The sequence below is a fragment of the Oratosquilla oratoria genome, chromosome 27, assembly GCF_046742065.1.
Source record: "Oratosquilla oratoria isolate Oo_2021 chromosome 27, ASM4674206v1, whole genome shotgun sequence".
Classification (NCBI taxonomy): Eukaryota; Metazoa; Arthropoda; class Malacostraca; order Stomatopoda; family Squillidae; genus Oratosquilla; species Oratosquilla oratoria.
Window position 1 is genome coordinate 18,873,043 of NC_134803.1, and position 23,755 is coordinate 18,896,797.

Genomic DNA, 23,755 nt, shown 5'->3' on the forward strand with positions numbered 1-23,755 from the left:
GAAGAAATTCAAAGTTATATGAGCTTCTTTGCGGATGATGCAAAACTGTTGAAAAAAGTGAACAATGAAGAAGATTGTGAGTCACTACAGTGTGATCTCAATAAAGTATGGGAATGGAGTAGGAAGTGGGAGATGGAATTCAATACTAAGAAGTGTAGTATAATGGAATTTGGAAGAAGCAAAAAAAGAATAGTAGGATCATATAAATTGGGAGAAGAAGGAATAAAAAAAAGTAGAAAATGAGAAGGACCTAGGAGTCATTATTATGAATAATATGTCACCTGAGAAACATATAAATAAGATTTTTGGAGAAACTTATAATTGAATAAGAACAATCAAAGTGGCATTTACGTACCTGGATGAAGAAATGGTGAAGAAAATACTAATCACTTTGATAAGACCAAGATTGGAATATGCAGCGACAATGTGGTCACCAAGTACAAAAAAATGTATAACAAAACTTGAAAGAATACAAAGAGCATTACAAAATTGGCACCAACACTCTCAAAACTATTATATGAAGAAAGACTAGCAAAACTTGAGCTACAGACATTAGAGCAAAGACGAGAGAGAGGAGATTTGATAACTATTTATAGAATCATGAAAGGCTTAGAAACTACTGATAGAGAGGACCTAATAAATTGGGATGACAGAAATACAAGAGGACATGGAAAGAAAATCAAGAAGGACAGTTATAGAAGAGATCTGAAAAAGAACAGCTTTCCCCACAGAGTAATAGATATTTGGAACAAGCTAGATGAGAAAGTGGTGTGTGCAAAAACAATACATGAATTTAAAAACAGTTTAGATAAAATGAGATATGAAGACGGGACACCCGAGCATAGCTCCCCTTCCCGTAAAATACAACTAGGTAAATATATATATATATAATATATATATATATATATGTATATGCGAATAAATCACAAAAACTCGTGATTCACAAAATGTGTAATAAAACCACTTGGAAAATAAAATGAAAGGTGACTGAACATTTTTGTTTATTCAAGAAATTTTCAAGGTACAGAGTAAGGTGGTATTAACGTTATATATATATGCACAAGAAATAGTGAAAGTGAACAAGAACCCAATAGAGACACTCAACATGAAACAGAGAAGAGAAAGAGGTGATTTACTGACCATTTACAGAATTATGAAAGAGATAGAAATCCTCGATAGAGATAACTTATTAAAGTGGGACAGAAGAGAAACAAGAGGACACAAAAAGAAACTAAAGGACACTTTTAGAAGAGACCTGAAAAAGAATAGTTTCCCACATAGAGTGATTGATGTCTGGAACAAATTGAACAGAGAAACAGTGAATACCAAAACTATACACAATTTCAAGAATAAACTGGATGCGAAAAGATACTAGAACAGGTCACTACGAGCATAGCTCTCGTCCTGTAAAATACAACTGAGTAAAATACTAGTAGAGTTTCTCAGTTATGGGTTGGCAGGTATGGCCCCAAATGAATGGATATAATGACCTTACACATGGTAATTTGACATCAACTGTTAACACTATTTCTATTACAAATCATCACCTACCTCTCAGATGCCCAATCTGAAACACCTGTGGAGTTTCTCAGCCATGGATTAGCAGGCGTGGTCCCAACTGAATGTATAAAACGACCTTCTCGCACACGGTAGCCTCGACGCCGACTGATGACCAAGGAAAGGATGTTTTTCAAGCAGTGCTGATGGTTAATAAAAAACTACAGTTGATAAACTTTAACCAAGGTCTGAAAAAAGCTATGCTTAATTTAATCTGTTGCCCAAAGTTATTCTTACAGGAGACCCATAGCTACCAGGTAACTAGTGGCAGCCAATAAGCAGGCTCATAATTGGATAATATGTCACACTTAAAGGAAGATGGGTAGAGTATTTCAGTAAATTGCTGAATGTGGAGGAGGTTAGCAAGGGGCTGACTGTGGCATTGGGAGGAGCTAGGAAAATAAATGTGATACATACATACATACATATACCAAAGGCTTTCCCCCCTTATAAGGGAGGTAGCCAAAAAACAAAGGCATAAAATCCACTCCCACCCATTCCATCCCCACATATTCCACTCCCATGCACCCCCCTCCCTCTCTCTTATCTTGACTCCTCCTGGATGATAAGTCATCCCTGCATTTTGCCCATTGCTCTGGGTCAGAAGCAGTGTAGCAAGACACAGCACATCCACAGCAAGGCTGCTTCATTTGGTCAGTGAGCCCCCCCTCTCCATCCCCTCATGCAGAAAAGATGGGGAGAAATCCCTTTGGGCTGCATCAAATTATTATTCACTTCGCCGATGGACGAATTTGGAATCAACCCTTCCAAGTTGTTTACAAAACTAGAAGGGAGAAATATACTTCGAGTGACCGACAATGTAACAGTCTTTGTATCTTTACTTTTTTCACGGTCAGTTACTCAAAAAATGCAAGGAAAAACAAAAATCAAAGGGACAAAGAAAAAAGAAAAAAGAAAAAAAAAAAAAAAAAAAAAAAAAAAAAAAAAAAAAAAAAAAAAAAAAAAAAAAAAAAAGATGCCTAGATGTAAGTAGGGTCGAATCACTGTTCGGGGTGATCCCAAAAAGGACATGCCTGAATGCAACACTGAAGATGTACCAAAGGTTTGAAAAAAAAAAAAAAAAAATTATTTTCCGGTTTTGATAAAGAGAGTGGTATTATGTATAGAGAACCCAGGTAAAAAATACATACATATACCAAAGGCTCTTTTCCCCCTTACATGGGGGGTAGCCAAAAAGAAAAAGGCATAGAACTACTCCCACCCATTTCATCCCCTACATATTCCACTCCCGTCCACCCTCCTTCCTCCTTCTCATCTTGGCACCTCCTGGATGATGGATCATCCCTGCATCCTGTCCATTGCCCTGGGTCAGAAGCAGTGTCGCAAGACACAGCACATCCACAGCAAGGCCACTTCATTAATTCGGCGACGCCCCCTCTCCGTCCCCCCATGCAGAAAAGTAGAAGACGGGGAGAAATTCCTTCGGGCTGCATCAAATTATTTCTCATACATACTTCCTCACCCCCCATCCCCCACCCACTCCCCCTCATGAATCACAGCATCATCCATACACAACCTTTCTCCATTCACCCCACCTTCTGTCCTCTCCCATCCTTCCTCAATAGACATTCCTCTCTTTGTAATGCCCCTTTTACCCCATCCATCCATCTCATCCTAGGATGCCCCCTCATATTCACTCCTTCCACCTCTGCCTTCCACACCTCTTTTACTAATCTTTCTTCACTCACTTTCTATGTGTCCAAACCATCCTAATACTCTTTCATCAACCCTATCTCCCGACTCCCTTTCCACCCCTGTTCTCCTCCTGCCTGTAGCCCCAAAGAGGCCATCCCTAAAAAAAGTAAAGGTTTAAAAATATAATGAGAAATAGGGAAATCAACGACTTGTTAGATGAAATAATCGAACTCATATGTGAATGTAAAATTATATACAAGGAAGTAGCCCTATTAAGAAGGGCCAATGAAGAAAATAACAGGGAAATAGAGTAGTAGAAATAGGAATTAAATAGGATAAAGGGAGAAAATGAAAGATTGAAAAATGAAGATATGAATAGGAATGAGGCATTAAAGAAAGAGATGAAAGATCAAATGCAGGCAGTGACCATGAAAGTGAAAGAAAAGATCAAAGAAAATGGCTTCCAAGAAATAAACAGTGGAAAGTAGAACAGGAGTCAAAAATTATCTTTTAAAGAAATAGTGGAGCAGCAGGTCAAGGAGAATGCTAAGGAAACGGTAATCCAAGATAATTTGGTCAGGGATACAGTGGATAAAAAAAGATGCATTGTGATCTATGGTATTAAAGAGAAGCATGATGTTCCTGGATATCAGAGAGAAAAAGAGGAGAAAGAGATTGCTAAAGAAATTCTGAAAGAGATTCAAAAGGAAGGGCAAAGTATAAAGAAATTGAAGAGACATACAGAATAGGTAGATACACTGAAGAAAAACAATATAGGCCACTAAAAGTAAAACTTAGATCACAAATGATTGCAGAGGAAATACTATCTACAACAATAAAACTAGAAAGTAGTGAACAACACAAAAATGTATGGATAAAAAAGAAACGAGTGATGATGAAAAAGAAAAAGGAACTTAGAAATGAAGAAAAATGAAAAAATAAATAAATAAATAAATAAAAATAAAATAAAATATAAAAGAACCGAGACTGAAAAGATTTTTTTTTCTTTTTTCTGAGGCTGAGAAAATGGTATATCAGGAAAAAGGAAACAAAGCAGACAGATGAGAAAGGTAAAAATTTAAGTTAGCCTATATCAACATAGAGGGAATGATTTCAGGACTGAATGAATTAAATGACTATCTGGCATTAGAAAAACCAGACATAATGGGAATAGTAGAAACTAAATTAAAAAGTACTCTATCACCAAATACTGTGGGACAAGGTCTATATAACTGTTGGACAAAGAATAGAAAGGAAAAACAGGGTGGGGAGTATTATTTTTGACTAGGAAAGACTTAATGTGACAAAGTTAACAGAAAGAAAAAACAATATAGAATTAATTATGATAAAAGTTGAAAGCAATTACATGAAAAGTAGAAAATTTGTAGTGGAGTATGTGCCCCCCAAAACACAGTCCTGGAGAGTAAGAGATCACTCCAAACTGTTGGATGGTACAAAATATGAACTAATATACTGAAAGAGGAAATATAGTAATTATGGGTATTGGGGTATTGGCTGCATGTTATTGTGGCAAAGTAGCATGCAATTGATACTTTAGGGTCTATATGGGGCGCCCTTATGGACCAGAGCCACACATAATTTTGTCTGTGATAAAGGAAAACTGTACATAGAAAAATTATGACACTTTAATACTACGACTGTCCCTCCGTTATGCTGTGCCCCAACCCCTTGTTACTGTCCTGTACCATTTCTCTAAATATTCATTTCCTTTTTTTGCCTACCTACCCTGTGGTGGGGGAAAAGAATACTGCCACCAAGTATTTCCACTTGAGTCATAAAAGGCAACAAAAAAGGGATGGGGGATGGGATTAAGAGTCCTACTACCTGTAGCCCCAAAAGGGGACATTCCTAAAAAAGAAAGGGCATAAGAGGGTCTGGGAGCTTTCCAACCAGTACCCTAAGGTTTGGGTCTTTTAATGTGCGCGGATGTGGTACAGATGAGAGTAAAAGGGAAGAGATAGGCAGTATGTTTGTGAGAAGAAAGATGGATGTACTGGCTTTGAGTGAAATTAAAATGAAAGGAAAGGGCAACTGTGAGTTTGGGAGTGTAGCTGGGAGGTACTCAGGAGTGAAGAGGGGATGAGGGAGAGAAGGGGTGGCTATACTAGTAGGTGAAGAGATAAGTAAGCAGGTAGTGGAGTGGAAGGAGATGTCATCAAGGTTGATGTGGATGAAGGTGAAACTGGGAAAGGAGATGTGGGTTTTTGTATGTGTGTATGGGCCTGGTAGTGAGAAGAATGTAGAGGAAAGGGAGGCATTCTGGGTAGATATAAATAAGTGCATAGAGGGATTAGGGAGAAATGTCAATCTAGTTGTATTGGGAGACCTAAATGCTAGGATAGGAAATGAACCAATTGACGGAGTGATTGGAAAGTATGGAGTTCGAGGCAAAAATCGTAGTGGAGAGTTGATGGTGGAGATGTGTCTTGAAAGAGAGTTGATGATACCAAATACAGTGTTTAAGAAGGTCAAGCATAAGTACACATGGAAGAGGGTGGTGGAAGGAAGGGTGGCAGATAGAGCGTTAATGGACAATATGGTTGTGACCAGGAGTATGGTAGGAAGAGTTAAGGATGTACATGTTCTAAGGGGAGAGAGTGGGGGAATATCAGATCATTTCCTGGTGGAAGGTAAATTGAGAGTGGAGAATAGGTGGAGAAAGAGGAAAAGGGCAGAAGGTAGAGAGGTACTTAGAGTGAACTGCTTAAATGAAGAAAAAACGGAGAATGAGTATAAGAAGAAGTTGAGAGAGGAGTGGGAGAGAGTAAAGGATTGAGTAGAACTAGGAGTGGAGGAGGAATGGGGATGGTTCAAGGAGGGAGTCATAAGGTGTGCAAAGATGGTGTGTGGAACAAGGAGGGTGGGAGGAAATAGAAAGAAGGGTAGTGAGTGGTGGGATAAGGAAGCAAAGAAGGGTGTAGAAGAGAAGAAGAAGGCATTCATAGATTGGCTACAAATTAGAACAAGGGAATCGTATGAGAGGTACAAAGTAAAGAGAAAGGAAGTTAAGCATAAGATAACAGAAGCAAAGAGGAGAGCAGATGTGAAATGGGCAAAGAGTATGACAGAAAATTTTGAAAGTAATAAAAAGATGTTTTGGAAGGAAGTTAACCACTTCAGTACGGGACTTAAATCTCGCGGGCAGCAGCCAATGCCAGCCGTATGACGTGTCGTAATAATACTCGCATCATAAAATATAGTCACCGCTTATATCGATCGTTCTCTCTTTCACCCGTGAATTTTGAAAACCACAGAGAATGGGATTCAGGGCGCATTTGGGAGAATGTAAAAACACAGGGGCGACTACAATAAATATAATCAAGACGCCAATATGGCAGCGTCGCGAATCCACTTGCTCCTCATGACGCCTACGTAGGCGGCACAGTATGGAAGGGGTTAAGACCTCATCTCTCAGGTCACACAGGGTCAAGGCGATTATATCTGGGGTCACCAGCCAACCCATGTAGCCCATTTCGACTCCAACGGTCAAAGCATGATACCACAAGACATCAGTATTGCTCATTTATTTTCTCCTATGGTTCTATGTCCACCTTGACATAGACTGTAAATATGTAAATTAAGGATTAAAATTGTGTAATCAAATAACAAATATTTAGCCTTAGCTCAACTCCAGTCAGGCCAAATGGCTCTTTGAAATTTAAACTTTGTACATAATTCCTAGTAAATGAAGAGATAGGTAAACATGCATTGGGGTGGAAGGAGGTTTCTTCAAGGATAATGTGGATGACGGTGAAACTAGGAAAGGAGATGTGGGTTGTTACGTCCATAGACGTAAAATTATATCATTGCTTTCCTTGTGAAAAATCAGAAGTAAAAAAAAATAATAATAATGATAATAATAATAATTTGTGCATTGTACATCCATCAAAGGTCATGGTATGATCAGTTGTACCACTTCCCCCCATTCCTGGCATCGACCTGGGCAAGTGTGTGTGGGGGGGGGGGGAAAGAGGGCAGTGTGTGTGTTAGTGGCAATGATAAAGTCGTCTTCTCTCTAACTGGCATTGGTCAAAGAGTCGCCCAATAGTGGGTTATAATACGCAGTTAGAGGGAGGGACAAGTTACATATTGTGTCCCCCATGTCATCACTTGACCATACATACATATACCAAAAACTTTTTCCCCCTACACGGGGTGGGTGGGTGTAGCCAAAAAGAAAAAGGCAGAGAAATCACTCCCACCCATTCCATTTCCTATATATTCCACTCCCCTCCACCCTCCTCCCTCCCTCATATCTTGGCACCTCCTGGATGACGGATCATCCCTGCATCCTGTCCACTGCCCTGGGTCAGAAAAGCAGTGTTGTAAGACACAGCACATCCACAGCAAGGCCGCTTCATAAATTTGGTGACCCCCCCTCTCCGTCCCCCCAAGCAGAAAAGGAGAAGACAGGGAGAAATCCCTTCGGGCTGCGTCAAATTTTTTCTCATACATACTTCCTCACACCCGATCCCCCACCCACTCCCCCTCATGCATCACAGCCTCATCTATACACAACCCCTCTCCATTCACCCCTATCTTCTGTCCTCTCCCGTCCTTCCTCCACAGACATTCCTCTCTTTTGCAATGCCCCTTTCACCCCATCCATCCATCTCATCCTAGGACGCTCCCTCATATTCACTCCTTCCACACCTCTTTTACTAATCTTTCTTCACTCATTCTTTCCATGTGTCCAAACCATCCCAATACTCTTTCATCAACCCTATCTTCCAGTTCCCTTTCCACCCCTGTTCTCCTCCTCACCTCCTCATTTCTCACTCTATGCAGTCTAGTAACCCCAATCATACTTTTCAGACATTTCATCTCAAACACATCCAAACTCCTCTCTTCCTCTCTCATGTTCCATGTTTCTGCCCCGTACAATGCTGTTGGCACAATCACTCCTTCATATAACTTCCTCTTTGCATCCATTCCCAAATGTCTATTTCTCATTACACTTTTCAATCCACCAAGACATTTACTCACTTCAATAGAACTCCTTGCTTTCGGTCTCCATTCTCTTTGTGTTTTTTTTTTTTAGCTTCACCTCTTGGTGTCTTCTTTCTATTTCCTTAACACTCATTTCTCTTTTTACCCATATCCTGTTATAATATTTGCTCCTTTCCAACTAACTTGCTTTTTTCTAATATGTCTTCTACTACCATTTGCAATCTTAGTTTTATCTTTAGGGGGTTGATTTCTTTCCTTAGAATGTTGTCCCATTCTATACACTTCTCTTTCTCTACTTCCTGGTCACCAATTTTTATTTCTTTTAGAATTGATATTGCTGTTTCTTTTTCTGCTTTTTCTCTCATGTACCTCACCAGACCATGTTTTTCCTTTAGTCCATATACCACAATACATTTTTTCCTATCCACTGTATCTCTAACACAATTTGCCTTTTCTTTAATTACTTGAGTGATTGTATCCTTTGCATTCTCCTGCATCTGTTGCTGTACTATTTCTTTAAAAGCAATGTCTTCATTTTCTCTGTTTTCATTCCATTTCTTAGTTTTTTGCATACTTTCCTCACTTAAGTTTTCTTCAATTCTTTCAGAAATTGCCTGTATTTTGTCATTTACCTCTTTTTTTTAAGTTCTCACTATTGGTAGTATAATTAATTTTCATTTCATTTTCACATTTAACTTCCATTAGCTCAGATTTTAGTTCATAATTTATTTTCTTCGGATCAAATATCTCATTGTTAGCTTGGGTTAAACATTCCGCTAATTCTGCAATCTCCTTCCTTAATTCTATGAATTCGTTCTCACACCATTTTCTATTATTACTCATCTCCCCTTCCATGTCTAAGATTCGACTCAAATTTCTTCTTTTGTACTTACCAAAACCAGAAAAAGAGTTTTCATTACACAGTTGGAATCTTCCTGGTGTTTCAAAGCCCCTGTTTACATTAGACCTCAGCATGGCACCCCTAGATGGCTCTGCTTTTTGGGTTGACATTCAGCTTAAAAATCACTGTTTTTATTTCCTTGCATTTTCTCTCATTGCAGAGAAATCATTTTAGTAACCACAATTGCTCCCCATCCCATTCAATACAAACTAGGCCTCCTATTTTCCTTGCACTATTGAGAATTTTCATCTTATTCGGCAGCCTTAGGAATTCAAGTTGATAGGTGTTAACAGCTCGGAAGCTCATGTGTGGGACAAAGATGATGAAAGGGAACATATGAAGAGGGAGCAAATGGTGAGATGAAGAGGTGAAGGTAGCTGTAGAAGAGAAGAAGCAAGTATATGAGGAGTAGATCTAAGGTGGAATAAGGGAAGCATATGAGAGGTATAAAATCATACAATCAATCTGTTGCCCCTGGTCTCTCTTGCAGGAGACCTTCAACCTCCATGAAACCAGCAACATAAGAGAATATGACAAGACTGGTCCACTGGTGTGTAATGAAGCTCCTGAAGTATCAAGTGAATATAATAATACAGGGGATCAGTATAAGTGACCTATGGAAACTGCTTTCATGTGGCCCCTTAATAGAAAGTTTAGCCCATCACTGACCCTTTATTTGTGGTGTAGTTATATCACCACCAACATCCATACATAACACTTTATCTATTTGACTCTCACCTGTACTGCCACCTGCACCACCATGGCTACCTGGTCCCCAACATGGGTCAAGCCATGGTCCCATGCTGCCAAAAGCAATCGCCCCTTCAAAGGTCCCATGTCCAAGAGGCAGAGGGACCTTGAATGGTAATCAGGGCCAGCTTCCATGATAGCTTGTGGTTCTTTGAGGGAAGCAGCTGGGGCTATGTCATGCAAGTAAATAGGCTCAAAGTTTACCTGAAATTCAGGAAAGTTCTTAGTTATATTTTATTGGTATCACTATAACATATTCTCATCCTGCAACAACAAATTTCAAGAAAAATCTTAAACATATGCATATCCTATAGAATGAACATGTACGTATGCCTAACTTATTGAAACACATCAAGCAAATAGACTTTTAGCCAAAGTGGTCTTCATCTGGACTATCTGTAAAGCAAAATAGTTCTGGCACATCTGTAATGAAATTAGAATATATATATATATATATATATATATATATATATATACAGTTGAACCTCGAAAGCTCGGACCCCGAATGCCCGGACCCTCGTATGACCGGTCGAAATGAACAAAGGGCGGACTTTTCAAGCAAAGTTCCCTATTTGTCCAGTAGGTGGCAGCGACGGCCGTACATGTATACTCAAACCCGGCCCAGTCAAGCCGCCACCAGGGCTGCCGTTTCGCAGAATTTTGTACCAAAACGTAGTAAAATAGCGGCATGTGGCAACTGTACAAGGACATTAGGAAATTTTTTCTACATATCAGCGGGCTGTTAAAAACATTCAAAAACTCAAACTTTTGTTTAAAAATCATAGAACTACATACATATACCAAGGCTTTTTCCCCCTTACAAGGTAGGTAGCCAAAAAGGAAAAGGCATAAAATCATTCCCACCCATTCCATCCCTGAAAACACTCCACACTCCTCCACCCTTCCTCCCATCTTAGCACCTCCTAGATGACGGGTCATCCCTGCACCTTGTCCACTGCCCTGGGTCAGAAGCAGTGTCGCAAGACACAGCACATCCACAGAAAGGCCGCTTCATTAAATTGGCGACCCCCCCTCTCTGTTCCCCCATATAAAGGAGAAGACGGGGAGAAATCCCTTCAGGCTGCGTCAAAAATTTGCTCACACACACTACCTCACCCCCCATCCCCCCGTCTTTTCCACCTCATGCATCACAACATCTTCCATATACAACCATTCTCCATTCACCCCTGTCTTCTGTCCTCTCCCATCCTTCCTCAACAGACATTCCCCTCTTCCCCAAAGCCCCCTTCACCCCATCCATCCACCTCATCCTAGGACGTCCCCTCATGTTCACTCCCTCCACATCTGCCTTCCATACCTCCTTTACTAGTCTTTCTTCACTCATTCTTTCCATGTGTCCAAACCATCCTAATACTCTTTCATCAACCCTATCTCCCAACTCCCTACAAATCATAGAACTAGTTATCAAATAATAAATGGTACATCAAAATATGACTTTTATTGGTACAGGTAGTCGTCGACTTACGACCTATGCAACTTACGACTGATCGACTTTACGACCACGAGATGGCGCAATAATATCTAACATTTAATACAGTAATAGAATTGCAATGTTATGCTTGGCAGTGCAGTACATAACTCCGCACGCCGCGAGACGTGAGTATGTTAGTTTTGGCAGGCTACCGGCAGCGTCAGCATCCCAGCCAGCTAAATATTCTTTCATTTTGTTTATTTGAAGTAAAATGCTTCCTAATTTTGCATTGCATTTTGTATTTTTATATGTTTTGCAATTAATAAAATATAACAAACTTTTTATGCCTAGACTAGTTTGTTGTCGATAACAATATGTTCGGTAAAGTACGTAAACGAAAAGAATATGTTTTGTTGAAATAAAAAAAATCCTAATTTTGCCTTACATTTTGTATTTTTATGTTTTGCAATTAATGAATTGTAACATTATTTTTTTTTTATACCTAGTCTGTTGTCGATGACAAAATGTTTGGTACAGCATTTTGTATTTTTATGTTTTGCGATTAATAAAATCTGAAAATGTAACAGTACACTTTGTTTATGCCTAGTCTGTTGTCGATAACAATATTTTCGGTACAGTACGTAAACGAAAAGAATGTGCTTTGAAATAATTTTTTCCCCTAATTTTGCTTTACAATGATTCTAATGTAACCAACAAAAAGTATTTGTAGGTCAAAGATGACAGGACTTTATTCAGTATGCGTAGGCCTAGGCTACGTTACCTAAAGAAAATTATAAAAAAGTTAATGAATATTAAACAATGTACCTCAAAGATAATGAGATTTTATTCAGTATGCATACGTTTCCTAAAGAAAGTCTGATGGTAAAATAATACAAAGGTTAACAAATACAGTATTAAATATCATGGGTCAGAGATGATAGGATTTTATTTAATATGCTTAGGCCTAGGCTACGTTTCCCAAAGAAAATCAGATGAAATTATAAAAAGGTTAAAAATACTATACAACATAGTTCAAAGGTGCTAAGATTATTTCAGTATGCTAAATATAATATATAATATACAATATATATATATATATATATATATATATATATATATATATATATATATATATATATATATATATATATATATATATAGACCGACTTACGACCTGTCTGTCAGAACCGAACTCGGTCGTAAGTCGACGACTACCTGTATTTGTGTTACTTACAAAATATTATACCCCAAAAGATACATTTTTACCGTGTAGAAAAAAAATTCTACGCTAAAGTTTCAGCTTTCTTTTAGCGATAATAATATAAAAAAATAATTTTATATCTTACTGAATATGTTAGGGCATGGGGGCCTTATATACATTCAAGAATAAAAAAACAACTAGAACCAACATTTTGTCAAAGTTTGACATGTATATCTTACTATGAAAGTCTGCACATGCCCGAGAAAAATGTATGCCCCAGTATGGCAACAGTCCCATTCTACATGGCAGTGTAGAAAATGCAGCAACCCTGGCCGCCACAACTGTCCCGCGTGCATACCTTCCGATATTTACAGTGTACGTAATAAAGAATACAGTACAGTACACTGTATATACAATACATTTACATGCCTGTATTACAGTTATTATCACAGAATTATTAGTATTATAGTATTATTATTACAGTGTTAGAGTATTATTCTTATGTGTTTCTATGCCACATCATACATTAACTATACGTATACCGCTTCGAAAATCTACGGGTGTTAGGGCGATATTTTTGATGACTGGACTTTTGGCATGACCGGACCACCCTTACCCCCAATTAGTCCGGGCTTTCGAGGTTCGACTGTATATATATATATATATATATATATATATATATATATATATATATATATACAGACGCTCCTCAACTTACGTTTTAGTTACGTTCCGAACGGCCGAACGTAAGTTGAAAATGAACGTAAGTTGTTACTGTACTATACATCCGTAAATTCTATTACCGTATCTTACAAAACACCCCTAAATCATTAATCATACACATAACATTGTAAAATAATAACATTAATTTCAAATAAATTAAATTCAAGCAACACAAATTGAGATGGAGGAGGAGGGGGGGAGGAGGAGGGGGGGAGGAGGAGGAGGAGGAGGGGAGGAGGAGGAGGAGGATGAAGCAAGGCACTTTCAGTCTGTCGTTTGTGCAATGTAAACAATGGATGCAGCGTCATGCGTAAGTATCGTTTGAACTATGGAGAGCGCGCTAAACTAAAAAATTCACTCACAATTTTTTTTTTACAGTCAGTTCAAACGTAAAATCGAAAAAACATAAAACGAATGAACATAAGTAGAGGAGCGTCTGTATATATATGCAAGCAATCACATCACCATGATACAAAAATGCAAAATAACCACAGGAGAAGGGAAACTTGTAGACAGTAAGTACTTTTGTATATTACATCTTCAGACTAAATGACAGAGATACAGAGTTGTGTTTAAATGTAAGTATCAGGTGGAAACCATAGGGGGGGAAGGGGGAGACAATACAATGTGGTGTGGTTCAGATATGTAGACGATGTTTTGTGTTTCTGCCCACATAACCTATCTATTGATGATTTCCTTATTAATCTAAATTCATTGGTACCATCCATTAACTTCACTCTTGAGATAGAAAATAACAACAGTTTGCCCCTTTTTAGATGTTGAAATAATTAGAGATAATGGTACTCTGAAAACAAGTCTATAGAAAACCTACCAATATTTTTTCCTATGTTCATTTTTATTTCAATCACCACATCAATGTAAAAAGATCAGTTTTTATTTCTATGTACTTGAGACCTTACAGGATTTCAGATCCTGAATTTATTGATGACGAAATTTGAACTATCTGGAATATTGGGGAAAAGTTAAAATATCCCATTCATATTCTTAACCAATGTCACAATACTGCCAAGAAATGCTTTTACAAAACTTGCAATCAAGAACAAGGAAACCATAAACGACTTAATACACTTGTTCTTCCTTTTCATGAAAAGTTTCTTTGTATTGTCAACCTACTCAAAAAATTGGATATCAAAGCAGCTTTTAAATATGACCATACCATTAAGAAAACTTTAATTAAGAACAGCCCTCCTAACAACAATGGTGTGGTCTATAAAATTCCTTGCCAAGATTGTAAAAAAATTTATATTGGACAAACTGGGAAAAACTTGGAAACAAGGATTTCCCAACATAAATATAGTGTGAGATCTGCCCAGGAAAATAACGCATTATTTCAACATAAAGCATTATACAACCATCATATTGATTGGTCTAAGGCAGTGGTTCTTAACCCCTGGGTCGCGACCCAAATTTGGGTCGCCAAGCCATTTTATTGGGTCGCTAAGGGTTTGTAGAAAATAATTATTTTCCCACTACAAATATATTATAATTATATACTGTAATAATTAAAATACATGATGCCTAGTTTTAGGATTCTAAGCAGACCATGATTAAATAAAAACTCCAAAGCAGAAAATTTATTTGAAGTGTTTTGAAATTTCAATGTACATCTATGTAGGCTTGGGTCGCGATGCTTGATTTGTGCAAAATTTTGGGTCGCTGCCAAAAAAGGTTAAGAACCACTGGTCTAAGGTAACAACTTTAGCCAAAGGAAAAAGCCTACAAGAAAGAAATATTATAGAATCCGGTTTAATATCAGGCATGTTTGACAAAAATATAAACTTAAGCTATGATCATTTCAAATGTGATAAATTGGTAACCCAAATGGTCACCAAGATCTTTCCGCCAGATTGAGCCTTATGTGTTGGTCAGGTCGATAGAGGTAAAGTCATCCCTCCTCCTCACATTGTATTGTCTCCCCCCCTTCCCCCCCTATGGTTGCTACCCGATACTTACATTTAAACACAACTCTATCTCTGTCATTTAGTCTGAAGATGTAATATACAAAAGTACTTACTGTCCACAAGTTTCCCTTCTCCTGTGGTTATTTTGCATATATATATAAATATATATATATATATATATATATATATATATATATATATATATACATATATATATATATATATATATATATATATATATATATATATATGAGAGAGAAATGGGTGGGCAAGGCCAAACGAAGATGTGTTGGGAATAGAGTTCATTGCCCTAACGTTTCGACCAACTTGGTCTTCTTCAGAGGACATGTTGCATTACAAAGGATCACAAGTCTTTTAGATTCGCAGCGAGGGGGAACCCGGCCAGCTATGAGCGGATGTGTCAGGTCTTGTCTTCGGCTAATGATTTAATTATTAAGACACTTGCTATTTTTGACAGGCATTTAAATCTGTCTCTGTCATTGTTATTTTCCCTGGTGGCAATATGTGCGGCTTCCACAGTTTTTCTCATTTTCTTTTAAAGTCCCTTGTTCAGAATTTTCACGCGGCTCCATTCAGGTAAGTTTCCGCATTTTTCTAGATGACGAACCAGGGAGTTGGATGTTCTATGTGCCCTGAGATCGTTTTTATGTTCATTCAGCTGTTTCTCGATCCGTCGACCTGATTCGCCGAAGTATGATAAAGGACAGCCGCTATATGGAATGTGGTAAATGACAATGATGATATTCATAATAACCTCAGTGTCGTTTACCGTGTTCCATGCAGCGGCTGTCCTTCATCATACTTCAGTGAATCAGGTCGAGGGATCAAGAAACGGTTGAATGAACATAAAAACGACCTCAGGGCACATAGAACATCCAACTCCCTGGTTCATCATCTAGAAAAACGTGGAAACCTACCTGAATGGAGCCACATGGAAATTCTGCACAAGGGACTTGAAAAGAAAATGAGAAAAACTGTGGAAGCCGCACATATTGCCACCAGGGAAAATAACAATGACAGAGACGGATTTAAATGCCTGTCAAAAATAGCAAGTGTCTTAATAATTAAATCATTAGCCGAAGACAAGACCTAACACATCTACTCACAGCTGGCCAGGTTCCCCCTCACTGCGAGTATAAAGACTTGTGATCCTTTGTAATGCAACATGTCCTCTGAAGAAGACCAAGTTGGTCGAAACGTTAGGGCAATAAACTCTATTCCCAACACATCTTCATTTGTCCTTCCCCACCCATTTCTCTCTCATTTGTCTGAAATAATTATGTGTGTATATATATATATATATATATATATATATATATATATATATATATATATATATAGAGAGAGAGAGAGAGAGAGAGAGAGAGAGAGAGAGAGAGAGAGGAGAAAAAGGTAGAAAGGGAGGTGGGAGATACAGTTGATGAAAGAGTACTGGGATGGTTTGTACACATGGAAAAAACGAGTGATGAAATATTAGTAAGAGGTGTGGAAGGGAGAGGTGGAAGGAGTGAAAATAAGGGGGGACCAAGGATGAAATGAATGGATGGGGTAAAAGGGGCATTGGGAAAGAGGGCAATGTCTGTTGAGGAAGGACAAGAGAGGGCAGAAGACAGGGGTGAATGGAGAATGATTGTTTCAGATCATGCTGTGATGCATGAGGGGTAGTGGATGGGGGGGGGTGAGAGAGTATGAGGGAGTATGTGTGAAAAATAAATTGACCCAGCCCACAGGGATTTCTGCATGAGCGGACGGAGAGAGGGGGGTTGCCAATTTAATGAAGCGGCCTTGCTGTGGATGTGCTGTGTTTTGTGACACTGCTTCTGACCCTGGGCAGAGGGTGAGATGCAGGGATGACCTGTCATCCAGGAGGTGCGAAGATAAGAGGGAGGGAAGGGAGTGGATGAGAGTGGAGTATGTCGGGATAGAATGGGTAGGAGTGGTTTTAATGTCTGTTTATTGGCTACCTCACTTGTAAGAAGAAAAAGCTTTTGGTATGTATGTAAATATGTATATATATATATATATATGTGTGTATATATATATATATATATATATATATATATATATATATATATATATATATGTACACATATATATAGCAAGACTTTTTCCCCCTTACAAGGGAGGTAGCCAAAAAGAAAAAGACATGTAATCATTCCCACCCATTCCATCCCTAAATACACTCCACACCCCACCACCCTCCCTCTTATCTTAGCACCTCCTGGATGATGGGTCATCCCTGCACCTTGTCCACTGCCCTGGGTCAGAAGCAGTGTCGCAAGACACAGCACATCCACAGCAAGGCCACTTCATTAACCCCTTCCATACGGTGCCGCACACGTAGGCGTCATGGACTTAGATCTCGGTGGCAGCAGCCAATGCCAGCCGTACGACGTGTCGTAATAATACTCGCATCATAAAATATAGTCACCGCTTATATCGATCGTTCTCTCTTCACCCGTGAATTTTGATAACCATAGAAAATGCGATTACAAAAGAATTAGAAAGAATGTTATTATGGAGGGGCGACTACAATAAATATAATCAAGACGCCGATATGGCAGCCTCGCGAATACACTCGCTCCCCATGACGCCTACGTGTGCGGCACCGTATGGAAGGGGTTAAATCGGTGACCCCCCCCCTCTCCATCCCCCCATGCAGAAAAGGAGAAGACGGGGAGAAATCCCTTCGGGCTGCGTCAAATTTTGCTCACACATACTACCTCACCCCCCATCCATTCCACCTCATGCATCACAACATCATCCATATATAACCATTCTCCATTCACCCCTGTCTTCTGTCCTCTCCTGCCCTTCCTCAACAGACATTCCCCTCTTCCCCAAAGCCCCCTTCACCCCATCCATCCATCTCATCCTAGGGAATCCCCTCAAGTTCACTACTTCCACATCTGCCTTCCATACCTCTTCTACTAGTCTTTCTTCACTCATTCTTTCCATGTGTCCAAACCATCCTAAAACTCTTTCATCAATCCTATCTCCCAACTCCCTTTCCACCCCTGTTCTCCTCCTCACCTCCTCATTTCTCACTCTATCTAGCCTAGTAACCCCCATCATACTTCTCAGACACCTCATCTCAAACACATTCCAACTCCTTCTCTCTTCCTCTCTTATGTTCCATGTTTCTGCCCCATACAATGCTGTTGGCACAATCACTCCTTCATACAGTCTCCTCTTAGCATCCATTCCCAAATGTCTGTTTCTCATTACACTTTTTAATCCACAATGGCATTTACTCGCTTCTCTCACTCTACATTCTACCTCTACCTCCACTCCCCCTTTTCCTGCCACATTTGCACCCAAGTATCTAAAACTATCCACTTCCTCCAGTCGCTCTCCTTTAATGCTCACTTCCAGTCTCCTGCCACTTTCACCCCTTGTACATCTCATCACCTTACTTTTACCCACATTTATCTTCAGATTTCCTCTTTCATGGACTCTCCCAAACTCTGTCACCAACTTCCTCAAATACCTCCTCCGATCCTGCCACAAGCACAGTGTCGTCTGCAAACAACAGCTGGCTCACCTCCCACTTTTCTCCATTTTCTTTAACCATCTCCAATCCCTGACCCACTACCCTTGCATTTACCTCTTGCACCACCCCACCCCGTCTGGGGTATTGGCTGCTTGTTATTGTGGCAAAGTAGCATGCAGTTGATACTTTAGGGTCTATATGCGGTGCCCCTACGGAATAGAGCAACACATCATTTTGTCTATGATGAGGAAAACTCTGTTCATAGAGAAATGATGACACTTTTATACTACAACTGTCCCTCCGTTATGCTGTCCTCCAACCCCTTGTTGCTGTCCTGTACAATTTCTCTGAGTATTCCTTTTCTGTGATGGGGGAATTCCCTGTGGTGGGGGAAAAGAATACTGCCACCAAGTATTCCCACTTGGATCGTAAGAGGCGAGAAGAAAGGGATGGGGATTGGGACTAGGCATCCTTCTCCTTGTAGCCCCACAGGGGAAATTCCTAAAAAAAGAAAAGAAGGCATAAGAGGGGCTGGAAAGCCTCGGACCAGCACCCTAAGGTTTGGGTCTTTTAATGTGCGTGGATGTGGTACAGATGAGAGTAAAAGGGAAGAGATAGGTAGTATGTTTGTGAGAAGAAAGATGGATGTGTTGGCTTTGAGTGAAACTAAGTTGAAAGGGAAGGGTGAGTGTAAGTTTGGGAGTGTAAGTGGGAGGTTATCAGGAGTGAAGAGAGGGCGAGGGAGGGAAGGGGTGGCTATTCTAGTAAGTGAAGAGATAGGTAAACGGGTAGTGGAGTGGAAGGAGGTTTCCTCAAGGATAATGTGGATGAAGGTGAAACTGGGGAAGGAGATGTGGGTCTTTGTAAGTGCATATGGGCCTGGCAGTGAGAAGAGTGTAGAAGAAATGGAGGCCTTTTGGATAGATCTAAATGAGTGCATAGAGGATTTGGGAAGAAATGTCAATGTGATAGTACTGGGAGACCTTAATGCTAGGGTGGGAAATGGTCCAATCGATGGAGTGATTGGGAAATGAAAGTAATAAAAAGATGTTTTGGAAAGAAATTAAGAGAGGAAGAGGAGGCGAATCAAGTAGAGAAGAAAGGTAAAAGGTGCAGATGGAGAGATGATAATGGAAGAGAAGGCAGTAAGGGGAAGATGGGCAGAATATTTTAGGGAGTTGCTTAATGTGAAGGAGGATAGGGAAGGAAAGATTGCTGCAGTGGGAAGTGCGAAGAAAATGTGAGTGATGAATGAGGAGAATGGAGGAGAAATAAGGAAGGATGAGGTGAAGGCAGTTGTTAAGATGATGAAAGCAGGTAAGGCACCTGGTCTGGATGGATGCCATGCGGAATGTCTGAAAAAGGGAGGTACAGTGATGGTGGACTGGCTGGTGAGGTTATTTAATGTTTGTTGGAGAGAGGGTAGAGTGCCGGTGGACTGGAGGAGTGCCTGTATAGTTCCTCTTTACAAGGGAAAAGGGGACAAGTGTGAATGTAGTAGTTTCAGAGGGATTAGCTTGTTAAGTGTAGTTGGGAAGGCTTATGGGAGGATCTTGGTTGAGAGGATTAGGAGAGGAACAGAAGGAGTAATTGGTGAGGAACAGTGTGGATTTAGGACAGGTAGAGGTTGTGTAGATCAGATCTTTGTGGTAAGACAGATATGTGAGAAAGCTATAGGAAAGGGGAAGAATGTTTTTAGGCTTTTATGGATCTGGAAAAGGCTTATGATAGGGTACACAGAAAGGCACTGTGGGAGGTTATGAAGATATAAGGGATAGGAGGAAAGCTTCTGGGAGTTGTCAAGAGTTTTTATGAGAGTAGTAGAGCTTGTGTCGGGATTGGAAATGGAGAGAGTGAGTGGTTCGAGGTAAAGGTGGGACTTTGTCAAGGATGCGTTATGTCACCCTGGCTGTTCAACTTATACATGGATGGGGTGGTGCGAGAGGTAAATGCAAGGGTAGTGGGCAAGGGATTGGAGATGGTTAAAAAAAATGGAGAAAAGTGGGAGGTGAGCCAGCTGTTGTTTGCAGACGACACTGCACTTGTGGCAGGATCGGAGGAGGGATTGAGGAAGTTGGTGGCAGAGTTTGGGAGAGTATGTGATAGAAGAAAGCTAAAGATAAATGTGGGTAAAAGTAAGGTGATGAGATGTACAAGGAGTGAAAGTGGCAGTAGACTGGAAGTGAGCATTAAGGGAGAGCGACTGGAGGAAGTGGATAGTTTTAGATACTTGGGTGCAAATGTGGCAGGGAAAGGTGGAGTGAAAGTGGAGGTAGAATGTAGATTGAGAGAAGCGAGTAAATGCCTTGGTGGATTAAAGAGTGTAATGAGGAATAGACATTTGGGAATTGATGCTAAGAGGAGACTGTATGAAGGAGTGATTGTGCCAACATCACTGTATGGGGCAGAAACATGGAACATAAGAGAAGAAGAGAGGAGTTTGAATGTGTTTGAGATGAGGTGTCTGAGAAGTATGATGGGGGTTACTAGGCTAGAGTGAGAAATGAGGAGGTGAGGAGGAGAACGGGGGTGGAAAGGGAGCTGGGAGATAGGATTGATGAAAGAGTATTAGGATGGTTTGGACACATGGAAAGAATGAGTGAAGAAAGACTAGTAAAAGAGGTGTGGAAGGCAGATGTGGAGGGAGTGAACATGAGGGGGGATCCTAGGATGAGGTGGATGGATGGGGTGAAGGGGGCTTTGGGGAAGAGGAGAATGTCTGTTGAGGAAGGATGGGAGAGGACAGAAGACAGGGGTGAATGGAGAATGGTTGTATATGGATGATGTTGTGATAGCATGAGGTGGAATGGGCGGGTGGATGGGGGGTGAGGTAGTGTGTGTGAGCAATGTTTGACGCAGCCCGAAGGGATTTCTCCCCGTCCTCTCATTTTATGCAATGGGGGGACGGAGAGGGAGGGTCGCCGATTTAATGAAGCGGCCTTACTGTGGATGTGCTGTGTCTTGTGACACTGCTTCTGACCCAGGGCAGTGGACAAGGTGCAGGGATGACCCGTCATTTCAGGAGGTGCTAAGATAAGAGGGAGGGTGGAGGGGTGTGGAGTGTATTCAGGGATAGAATGGGTGGGAATGGTTTCATGCCTTTTTCTTTTTGGCTACCCCCCTTGTAAGGGGGAAAAAGACTTGGTATATGTATGTACCACCCCATCCATGTACAAGTTGAACAGCCAGGGTGACATAATGCATCCCTGACAAAACCCCACCTTTACCTTGAACCACTCACTCTCTCCATTTCTAATCCTGACACATGCTCTACTACTCTCGTAAAAACTCTTGTCAGCTCCTAAAAGTTTTCCTCCTATCCCATACATCTGCAAAACCTCCCACAGTGCCTTCCTGTGTACCCTGTTGTAAGCCTTTTCCAGATCCATAAAAGCCAAAAAACATCCTTCCCCTTTCCTATAGCTTTCTCACATATCTGTCTTACTACAAAGATCTGATCTACACAACCTCTACCTGTCCTAAATCCACACTGTTCCTCACCAATTACTCCCTCTCTTCCTCTCCTAATCCTCTCAATCAAGATCCTCCCATAAGCCTTCCCAACTGCACTTAACAAACTAATCCCTCTGAAACTACTACATTCACACTTGTCCCCCTTTCCCTTGTAAAGTGGAACTATACAGGCACTCCTCCAGTCCTCCGGCACTCTACCCTCTCTCCAGCAGACATTAAATAACCTCACCAGCCAGTCCACCATCACTGTACCTCCTTATTTTAGACATTCTGCATGGCATCCATCCAGACTAGGTGCCTTACCTGCTTTCATCATCTTAACAACTGCCTTCACTTCATCCTTCCTTATTTCTCCTCCATTTCCCTCACTCATCACGGTCATTATATTAATGCTCACTTCCAGTCTACTGCCACTTTCACCCCTTGTACATCTCATCACCTTACTTTTACCCACATTTATCTTTAGCTTTCTTCTATCACATACTCTCCCAAACTCTGCCACCAACTTCCTCAATCCCTCCTCCGATCCTGCCACAAGCGCAGTGTCGTCCACAAACAACAGCTGGCTCACCTCCCACTTTTCTCCATTTTCTTTTACCATCTCCAATCCCTTGCCCACTACCCTTGCATTTACCTCTCGCACCACCCCATCCATGTATAAGTTGAACAGCCAGGGCAACATAACGCATCCTTGATGAAGTCCCACCTTTACCTAGAATCACTCACTCTCTCCATTTCCAATCCTGACACAAGCTCTACTGCTCTCATAAAAACTCTTGACAGCTCCTAGAAGCTTTCCTCCTATCCCGTATATCTGCATAACCTCCCACAGTGCCTTTCTGTGTACCCTATCATAAGCCTTTTCCAGATCCATAAAAGCCCAAAAAACATCCTTCCCCTTTCCTATAGCTTTCTCACATATCTGTCTTACCACAAAGATCTGATCTACACAACCTCTACCTGTCCTAAATCCACACTGTTCCTCACCAATTACTCCTTCTGTTCCTCTCCTAATCCTCTCAATCAAGATCCTCCCATAAGCCTTCCCAACTACACTTAACAAGCTGATCCCTCTGAAACTACTACATTCACACTTGTCCCCTTTTCCCTTATAAAGTGGAACTATACAGGCACTCCTCCAGTCCTCCGGCACTCTACCTTCTCTCCAGCAAACATTAAATAACCTCACCAACCAGTCCACCATCACTGTACCTCCCCTTTTCAGACATTCTGCATGGCATCCTTCAAGACCAGGTGCCCTACCTGCTTTCATCGTCTTAACAACTGCCTTCACCTCATCCTTCCTTATTTCTCCATTCTCCTCACTCATCACTTTCATTTTCTTTGCATTTCCCACTGCAGCTATCTTTCCTTCCCTATCCTCCTTCACATTTAGTAACTCCCTAAAATATTCTCCCCATCTTCCCCTTACTGCCTTCTCTTCCATTATCATCTCTCCATCTGCACCTTTTACCTTATCTTCTCTACTTGATTTGCCTCGTCTTCTGCTCTTAATTTCTTTCCAAAACATCTTTTTATCACTTTCAATATTTTCTGTCATACTCTTTCCCCATTTCACATCTGCTCTCCTCTTTGCCTCCTTTACCTTGCGTACTTCTCTTTTTTTTTCTTTGTACCTCTCATATGACTCCCT

The 23,755-nt window shown here is 40.4% G+C and overlaps 1 protein-coding gene across 2 annotated transcripts in view; it reads right to left on the reverse strand.

The window, feature by feature from the left end:
- The window catches only part of LOC143039925 (transcriptional adapter 1-like), a 231,572-nt gene that overhangs the window by 102,118 nt on the left and 105,699 nt on the right, over positions 1-23,755 (reverse strand). For both annotated transcript variants that reach the window (XM_076210317.1, XM_076210316.1), the window contains 2 exons: positions 9,824-10,039; positions 1,552-1,700 (listed from right to left, as the gene is read on the reverse strand). In XM_076210317.1, the coding sequence (XP_076066432.1) occupies positions 1,552-1,700; positions 9,824-10,039 (365 nt within the window). The remainder of the gene's footprint in view (positions 1-1,551; positions 1,701-9,823; positions 10,040-23,755) is intronic.